This window comes from Rhinolophus sinicus, chromosome 17 (genome assembly GCF_057876585.1).
Source record: "Rhinolophus sinicus isolate RSI-liver-muscle chromosome 17, RSI-T2T, whole genome shotgun sequence".
NCBI classification, from domain to species: Eukaryota; Metazoa; Chordata; class Mammalia; order Chiroptera; family Rhinolophidae; genus Rhinolophus; species Rhinolophus sinicus.
The window spans coordinates 173,995,230-174,005,357 of record NC_142517.1 but is presented as its reverse complement, the minus strand read 5'-3'; the positions used below and the strand labels follow the sequence as shown (position 1 = coordinate 174,005,357).

At 36.6% G+C, this 10,128-nt stretch overlaps 1 protein-coding gene across 1 annotated transcript in view; it reads left to right on the top strand.

Annotated features, from left to right (window-relative positions):
- The first annotated feature begins 4,245 nt into the window (after window positions 1–4,245).
- The window catches only part of COL5A2 (collagen type V alpha 2 chain), a 134,616-nt gene continuing 128,733 nt past the window's right edge, over window positions 4,246–10,128 (top strand). Inside the window, exon 1 of the mRNA XM_019740756.3 lies at window positions 4,246–4,543. Within this exon, the coding sequence (XP_019596315.1) occupies window positions 4,447–4,543 (97 nt within the window). The 5' untranslated portion in view covers window positions 4,246–4,446. The remainder of the gene's footprint in view (window positions 4,544–10,128) is intronic.

Here is a 10,128-nt window from a genome sequence, read left to right as displayed (position 1 = left end):
TGTCTCATGAACCCGGATTCTGGGCAACCAAAGAAAATTGTGCCTTGGCCTCCTCTCAGCAGAAAGCTGAAAGACCAAAAGACCCTTTGACTATGCCAAATATCAAGTTTGTGGTAATTTGTATGGCAACCATAGAAAATTAATACTCCATTCCAGGCCACTCATACCAGATGTTTGTTCCTTCTGCTTGGAATGCTATTCGCCCCCACCCCAAATCCCTCCCCCCAGGTCTCCAGGGATAGATCCTTTTCAAATTTTAGGTATCAAGTTCACTATTACTTCCTTAAATGGGTCTATCCTGATGGCCCTATCTGTAGCATGCTTCCCACCACCGACTTATGAGCAACTCTAAAACAGCACACTCTATTTCCTTCATCACCTTTCACTGTCTGGAATTACCTTGTTTGCTCACTTGCTTATTGCTGTTTGTCCACTCAAGGTGGTAAGTGCCATAGCATCAGGGATCTTGTCCGCATTGTTCGTAGCTATATCCTTAGTGTCTTGAGTAGAAATAGTACTTACTTAACAAAGATTTGTTGAATGAGGGACTGAATTAAACCAGGGAGATAGTTATATCAGGCAAAGGTCAGAGCCTGAGCAAAAGTCTGAGGTGTGAAACTACTTATGTGCCTGGGAGAATCTGTGTTTCCAATGGCTGAAGACAAAAGAAGAAAGCAAAAGGAGATGAGAACCAAGAAGTAGGAATTATCCTCTTTTTCTTCTCCTTCTTCTCCTCCTTTTCATTATTATTATTATTATTATTATACTATTTTAAAATATGTTACTATATCTTGTAAGTACTTGGAGTTAGTTTTTTTAAAAAAAGAAGTAATTGAGTGACACATACACAACAAAATCAGCAAGACTATGTGAGCAAGTGGAGGTGGGTTGAGACAGAAGGAGAAATGTTCTCTGTTTCTGATCTTTGGGACGAGGATGATGGTGGTAGTGTCAATTAGTATAAAGAACAATGGAAGATAATGATTTCATTTTGGATTCTGAGTTTCATTTCAATGCAGGCACATAGAAATAGAGGAGTGTAACTCGGGAGGGAAGCCCTGAGAGGAAGTCATTAACATATAAATAGAAATACTGTCAGGGGATCTATAGTGAATATAGCCCAAGACATGGGCAAGGAGGGACAAAAGCTGATAATACAACAGTGGTGAGCACAATAACTTTCTGAGAGGAATTAGCAAAGGAAATTTGACCAGAAAAGCAAGGGGTGTAAGAGGAGTATGTGGGACCAGGAAGCCATGGAGGAAAGTTTCAGCAAAAAGGGAGTAGTCAAAAGTATCAGACACTATAGAGAGAAAAAGAAAGATCTTTGGGTTTATCAACAAAGGGGTATTGATGTCTGGTGGTGATATCCTGATATTCAGATGAAGTATAGCCGGGAGGTGAAGGAGTAGAAGGAAGAAAAGACTAGAAAATATAGAGTTAAGGAAAACCGTTTTTGTTCATTTATGTTTTGAGGAAAGAGAAAAGACTGAAAGAGTAATGTCCTGAAGGAAATGTAGAGGGAAGTGATAAAGAGTGCAGAGAGATATAATATTGTATGTCAACTATAATTTAAAAAAAGTGTTGTGCAGAGGGAAGGATCAACCCTAAGGGGCACGAGGACACCTTTTCCTCTGAGGTTGGAAGTATTGGTGTTATGGGTAAATCTAAGAGCTTTGGAAGCAATGAGACCAGGTGTTTGGAGTTAGATATCTCTGAAATAGGATCATAAATCTACCACTTATTGGCTGAGCAAACTTGAGCAAGTAAACTGCTTTGAACTGTAATTCCTTATATATGACTTGAGAAAAATAATAAATACCTTTCCAGGTTGCTGTGAAAAATAGGACAGGTAAAAATTTCCCACTAAGCACATATTATTATATGTACACTTGGGATGGGCTTCGTTGGAATTGCTACAGATTTCTGAGCTCCACACTCAAGCACTGAGGCCTGGAATTAGTTATTCAAGGATGAAGAAATGGTCCAGTTCTCTATTCTGAATTCAGCCACATATATTAGATAGACACACCTCATCATTTACCTGTTTTCCAAATTGAATGTCGGATCCTACAGCAAAACATAGAGGAAAAGCCCAAGTAGCAAAGCTCGCAAGGACAAGAGAGAATAATTTATCTCAGCTCTCCTGCAAATGTTTGCTATTCCCCAGTCATACCAGGAGCTTTTGGTAGCTGGAAAGAGGACCCTGAAACTGGAGGGAACTGTGAGAGGTTGCCTTGTGTTTTTAATCTTTCTTATAAAGACTGTGTTCACAATTAAATTTAAAATAACTGTATTGATAAGCTGATAATAACTGTTTTAGTAACAGATACTACATGAGATACTGGTCGAGCAAGCATTGAGCATTTATGTACACTGATTCTGCTACAAATCCTGTGATCTTATGTTTGTATCCTCAGCATCTAGAACATTTTCTGAGAGATGTAGATTCTCCATAAATGCCCTTTGTCTGTGCACTTCAGTGAGATTCCACACAAGGTACCTGAAAATTGTGTTATACCTTTGGTATTGGGGTGTTTATGTCTGGCATGCTAGAGAATAATTTCTTTCTCTGTGTTTATTTTCCTGATGTTCTTTTTGAATATTTAGCAAGGTGTTTTCAAGTGCTGTTCTTTTAGGTATTCTAGAAAAAATTAGTAGAAGGGTAATTTTTGATCCTTACTTAGCCCATTCATTTTAATGGGAGCAGGCCACCACCCCTGGGGAACAGTGTGGTGGTGACAGAAGGAATTGAAATGAGACGTGTCTAAGTGAAAATGAGAGGTATGGGGTTAGAGCTGCTTACTTGGAAAGCTGATCTCTTCTGGAATACTTCTCCAGAGATACTAATTTCAAAGCTAGAATTCAAAGCCTCTTGGATTTCTTCTATTAAGGAAAGTGGTAATAATGCATTACTTAACCTAATCTCACCCTATATTCTTTTCCTTTCTCTGAATTTCCACTGAGCTCAATACATCTCACAATATATGCGGGGGCTTTGATTTCTCTGTTTCATGCTTATTTTCTTAGCGTCTACATGTGTTCCTTGAAAGCAGTGGGCATGCCTTTCACTTTGGTGTCATCCTCGCCCTCTCAGTGCTTAGCACAGTGCAGAGTACCTGCTCCTTGCAGGTAATTATCAACACTTGACTCCCCTGTATTGTATAGAACAGCAATTCTGATTTTAGGTGGACTCAAGGTAGCAAATGTATTAGATTATGTAGAATGCTCTGAGGTCATTAAAATCTTGGCAAGCGTGAATGTGGGACAAAAGTTCACGGATATTGCTTTTAAATGGCATGTGCAACTGGGACTACCATATTCCCCAAAAAGCTGGTTTAGGGATAATAACACCACTATCTACTTTTATGTAGCTCTTTGCAATTTGGAACTTAGTTAATAATATATTACTCATTTTAGTGTCACTGAAACCTGTACACTGGTCAGGGCAAAGCCCTTTACTCAGATGAGAAAATTGGAGTGCACAGAGATAAAGGACTTTGTGTTTACAAAATTGCTGAGTGGCAGAGCTGGTGTTTGAAGCAAAGCTTTTTGCACCCAAAGGCAGTGTACTTCCTGTTCTTTTACACTAGTCGAGTAGACTGCTTTCTACATAAGAAAACTCTCTGGGATCTGAAGATGTGTCCCCCTTACAAGAGAGATGGAGACATAAGGAGAGGGTCTTAATTCGAAGTATGACACACTACACATTTATTTGTGTAAAACAATTTCTTCACCTGGACTTTACCTGAGCACAGTTTTAATAGTCTCCTTCCAGAATCTGGGGAAAGAAACAGAATCTGTCAGGGGGACATGAATATTTCCTCTTTAGTCAAAAGAATGGGTTAAAATTTGATCCTTTGAGAGTTTAAGGTGGACAAGAGTCCTGAATTTTCTAGATGCCAAAAACTAGGCTAAAAGGCTGTATTTCTTCCCTAATGTCTTTTTCAGCTTATAGGGAAAAAGTTAAGGGGTGTGTGTCTGGGGGAAAGGTTAGGGAGGGGAGGATAAAGACTCATTCCTTCTAACAGGCTTTTTAAATGAAATAAAAGAGGAGAAATAAATGTTTGTTTCTGTGATTAAGCTCCATTTATGTTTAAAACATAAATGAAATAGGGACAGTTTAAGGCACAGAGGCGTGTGTTCTGATTTGGTTGTTTACCATCAATCAGACCGTTGCTTGGCAGACACTGGATGGTTATGAGCCTGAACAAGCTGAAAAGGGGCAGGAAAAGAAGTGGAGGCAGCATTCTTCCTATTTAAAGCTGCATCGCTTGAAAAAAGTTTTCGCAGTCTGTGCCGGAGCTGGTGCTGAAAAAGGGGGTTTGCAGAGGCTGCCCTGGGGCTGGTGCTGAAAGAAGAGCCCGCAGTTGACTTCATGGTGCTACAATAACCTTAGAATCTACTTTTCACTCCCAAGAGGACCCACATGTCTAATATTTAGACATGATGGCAAACTGGGTGGAAGCAAGACCTCTCCTCATTCTTACTGTTTTATTAGTGCAATTTGTCTCAATAAAAGCCCAGGAAGAAGACGAGGATGGTGAGTTGGCCTTTTGCTTTGCTTGTGGTGTTTATTACTAGGTTTGGGAAATAGGTGGAATGTTAAGCCGCAGGAAGAGCGTGAAGAGGAGGTTCTGGTTTGAAGTTGAGCAGGGGGCTGACAGCACCTGGAAACGGCTTAGAAGACAATAGGGATGTTTGTAAGTTCGCAGCTTCTCCATCTGCCCTGGGCAGAGTACACTACTGAATATTTCTGGGGAAACCTAGGATAAGTCCTTTTGCCTGAATCTAGAGAGTTGGAAGTTTAAAAGAAAAGAAGAATGCTTAAAACGGAGCACTAAAGGCGCTTTCAGTTAGAGGAGTTCTGTTCTGTGGGCTGGTTTTTCAGAGCGAGGAAAAGTCGCAGCAGAAGCTGGGTAGGGTGGAGTCTTTTTTTGTACGGAACTTCAGCTGCTTCATAAAATTCTTTGTTTAGAAAAACCTCTGTAGCCAGTCTGATAACTGATTTTTCTTTGTCTTTGGCTCCTTATTCTTTTCTCTTTACAGACTTTTCACTTCTTTCCATTTGCATTTGTGATCTTAAAATCGCTTTTGCTTCCTGAGAGACAGTCTCCTTTATTTCTCCATGGACAGGGGCTGATTGGAGCCAGATTTCTTAAACAGTGGTATTTTCCCACCCTACTGACTTGATTATCAGGACAGTGATGGTTCCCTGTTGGATGGTGGAAGGCAGGAAATCGGCATGCCTTATATATAATTTGTGTATCACTGAGTATATGTATGGACATTATCCTTTAGATGCAAGTTTCTTTTTATTTAAGACAAATCTTGCCTGGTTACTAATTTTTTTTTCCCTTTGCAATTTGCATATGTTAGGGTTGGGTGATACAGTGTGGTTAAGCAAAAATGCATGGCTGCTATAGAATATAAGAAAATATTTAAATTTGTTCCACTGATTATTAAATTCTTACTCTCCAGGGCTGAAATTTCAAATACAGACACGTACTCTTTTATAATAGGTCCTTATAGATTTTCATAACTATTTAACATCAAACTTGAGCTTTTAAAACTAAGCACATGTATTAAACTTTTGTTACTGATTTTACATATATATTTGTGTGTGTGTGTATGTGTATTTTAATACCTGCTTCTCTGTGGTTTTGCTCTGATGATGTTTATAAAATTAATATAGAGACTACAAGTTCTAAAAATTATGTAAAGAGTGAAAATAAAAATTTGGATGAATACCCAACAGTCTGTCCAGAGTCCCATAGAGGGGGCACTTTCTAAAACCTTGGAACTCTTTATGTTACTTTTTGTTGTAAAAATCAAGTAATTTATAACAGTTAAAACTATGGAGTTGCTTTATAATGGTGAGAAAAACATTCATTGTTTGGAAGGGTGGGAAGATAATTGAATAGGAAGTAGAAGTCAGGAAAGGGGGGGAAATACAGAAAATTACAATAGAAATAGAAACTCTGATTATAAAAGGAACAGTTGACTTCCCTCCCTCCCCAAATAACCAACTTTAATTTAAAACTTAATTACTACAATTTTCCTTGTTAATATATTTTAAAATAAATAATTTTATAATGTATGAAAATACTTGAACATGTGAATAAACTGAAGGTATGTTTCATAGTTATGGAATAGGCTATATGTTAAAAGGTTTTCTCAAATAGTTGTAATTATTCTGTAGTTTGTTTCTGAAAAATGGTCAGAGTTTATTTTTTCTCAATACTAATTTACATAAATGTTAGGAATGTGATGCTTGGTGCAAACATGTCCCCTACTCCATACCAACTTCTCTCCCCCCAATAAAACCAACTAGTACAGAAACTGGAATTCCAAATATCAGATTTTACAGAAAAAGCAATCACTTGCATACATATTGCAAAAAATAAATTCCTCTATTTTATAACTCAAACTAAGAGAATATATGTGATAAATTTCAATAGCAAAAGAAAGTAGTTATGGCCCTAATTAAAGGTAATACAGGAAAGAATTTCAGAATTCAGAGCTACCTAACTTGTATTGCATTTACTTATTGTACATATTTTGGTTTAATTTATATTGTATGGATATTTGTCAATACTTTATTTCCCTGTTCAGGCTTGTCAGAAGTTTAATAACAGTGTCAGAATTTTGAAACTCCATGTGATTTTAGCTTTGAGGAAGAGTAAACTTAGGTAGATGCTTTGGCATACTTGCAAAACAAGTACTTTTTCCCCAACTTTAGCTATAACTAAGTCATATAATATGATACTGACTTTGTGTACAAATATGACCCCTTGGAAATGTAGAGGCCTGTTATCACATCTAAGTACATATTTACAAAGTTTTTTTTTCTTTTTAAGACTTCAAGGTATATATTTTTTCTTTATTTGACTGTGGTTATTTACTGGAAATATAAAACATAAGTATAGTGCTTCCCTGATAGAAATGCTTATGAGTAATGAGATTAAAGGAAGTAAATAAAGTTTTAGGCCTTTTAGGCCAAAATCATTACTACTTCTCACAACATTTTAAGAATTGAATTGATTGTTTAATTTTGTGGGAACTGAAAGGAGAAAGTTTGGGAGTTGGGCTAACCTTAGATGAAACTAAGTACCAGAAATCAGCGTTAAGGTGACAAAATTGCTTTTCATGAGTTTTGTGTGTGGTGTGTGTGTGTGTGTGTGTGTGTGTGTGTGTGTGTGTGTGGTAGGGGATGCTTTGAAAGGCTCCATTTCTGTTTTTGTAGGAGAAAGCACTAGTCCATTTATAGTAATTTTTATATTCCTAAATAAAGGTCTAACACCTATATGTTCTTGTTGTTAGAAGTGGATATACTTACTCTTAGAAAATAATCTTTGTTATCAATCATTGATTTCAATAACAGAGGAGCAGTGGAGGGAAGGGAAGGTGCAGAAATGTACCATTTTATTTCCAGAGACTATAAATGTCAATGCTTTTCAGAGGCCAGGCAGACAACATAAGCAAGAAAAGCAAGAGAGTCTTAATGCCCCAACAAGTGTTGATGGACCTGTGGAGAACCGAAGATGCATACCCACTTTAAGGCATTTGAAACTAACATTTTCAGAAAGCATTGCATAAGCCAAATACAATATATCTGAGTGCCAAGTCTGGCTCATGGACCGTAAATTTGCAACCCTCCTATTGCAACCCTACACTGATATCCTGGACCCAAGCCAACTTCTCATTACTAGGAGATGAGAGGCTCACAATCCTTTCTATATCATGGTCTCCTGCATTTTTATTATATACTATGTCTGCCATTTATTTCATCATTAAAATACAAATATGAAGAAGTGGATGCTTAACACTCAGCAGTACTTGGATGGGATCGTTTTAAAAGAGGTAGAGAATAGGAACACATAGCTTAAGATATTTGTTCACTCATAAATTATTTTAAACTCTTAATATTGACAAATGATAAGGTACTTTCGATCATGTAGTACATGCAAACTTTTAATCTAGGTTCAGCTGCGCATAGCAGAATGCAGTAGTTTAAACAAACAAAGAGAAGGTGTTTTTTTTTTTTTATATGAAAGAAGCTTTTAGTTAGGTGGCGAAAGACTGGTATATTGGCTCCCCAAAGTCATCAGGGATTTAGTCTCTTATAGCTCTCTACTCTCATATCCCGGGGTAAAATCCTGATATTATGGTACTAGATGACTGCTGAAGCTCCAGCCATTGCATTTACTTTCTAGGCATCTGTATAGAGGACTGGAGACAAAGGCTGTGATTAATGGAGATTTTTAAATCTTTATACCATTTCAACTTACTTATAGTTGGCCATAATTTAGTTATATGGACACACAAAGCTACAGGGGCAACTAGGAAATGTGGTCTTTCAGCTGGGTGGCCCAAGCAATGTTCTTTACTAAGCAGGGTTACGTTTGTTATGAAGAATGTAAAAGGGAGAATAGCTATCAGGGGGCAACTATAGTCCCGACCACACTAAGCATAAGTGTCAGCCACTTTCAATGGAATAGATCTTCTGGTTTCAGTGGACAAAAAAATATAGTTGAGTGAGCAGATCTACCCTGGTTATTATTCACTTCTGAGTAGACTACGAAGCCAAGAACACTGGATGGCTCTTAAATGTTAGTTAGCAATTCTTTGTTTCCTTATTCTCTTCAGATAAATTTAGAAGTACTTATAATTTTTATCCAAACTAAAGTGAAGATATATATACACATATATATGCATACATATGTATGCATATATTATTTTGAAGAGTACACACATATATATACATTGTGTACATATATATGTATGTGTATATATATACACACACACATATACATACATATATGTGTGTGATATATATATATATATATATATGTATATGTATATGCATGTATATAGATTGGTAGACCGATAGGTATAGTGAATGCTTTATATTGACAAACACAATGTATATTGTGTTTTGACCCTGATTCTTTAGGTTAGTTGGTAAGCAATCGACAAATAAGTATTAAGCAGGCTGTATAATGAACCACTTGAAGAGCTGGTTACTAATATAGATTCTAGGTTCCTTCTTTTCCAAATATCCCAATTTAGTCGGTTTGAATGGGATTTGGGAAACTTTCTAGGTGATACTGACTTATATTGGTGAACCACTGTATTAAATCTCTGCCTAACATGCTTTTGATCTTGATGTAGAGCAGTTGGCCCCTTGTTCCAAGGCTATATACTGTGACTTTGATAATAATTTGCTTTTCTAGTTATTCCTTTCACTTGTAAGGCTACCTAATTAAAGTTTTCCATAAACAGTTACAAATTCACTATCATTTCTGGAAAAATCAAGGTGCAATTCCTCCTCTTGGTGGGGTGGGTGAATCATTCCATACAAAGGACACAAGTTATAAAATCCTATTTCTAGGTGAATATGTAGTTTTCATTTTCTCTTCTTGCTTTTACTTCCTGCTGCTCACACCCTTAGCACTATCACTGCAGCCCTGAAATTCATTGTGCTGATCATTCTAGAAATGCACATAATTCAGGTTATGAGGTAAAAACAGAAAGAGAAAACTTTGTTTTGAGGATCTGGGACTTAGAAGATTGGAGTCATGTTAATCTGTGGCCACAGAATGAAATCTTTTTTTAATCAAACGGTTTGCTCCTACCTCAAGGGTAATTTATGCATCATCACTTGGCCTTATATGGAATTCATAAAATATTTAAAATCAGTGACTTAGTGTTATTTGCTCTTGGATCACAACATTGAAAAGTTTAGATTTACATATGATAGATATAATAATGTTAGGGTAAAAATAAAAATTGTTATTAATTGATTTATTATATAAATTTGGGCAAGCACAAGTTTTTATATAAGAAAATGGAATTGTTAGGAAGATATTGACAAGTGAGTTTTCCTCTAATTTTCTTTCCACGTAAATTTCATGTATATTTCATCTCAATTTCATGTAACACTGTTGAGCTGTTGTGTTCAGTATTTAAAAGAGTATCTACTCTTGGCATTTGCATGGGGGAGGTAAGTGTACCCTATGGAAAATTTTGCCTTAAAATTGTGACCATATTGGTGGCCTTAGTGTTTTTATTTTATTATGTTTAAAAGTTAACCCTTTGAAAGAAATCAAGGTTGTTTCATTTTGT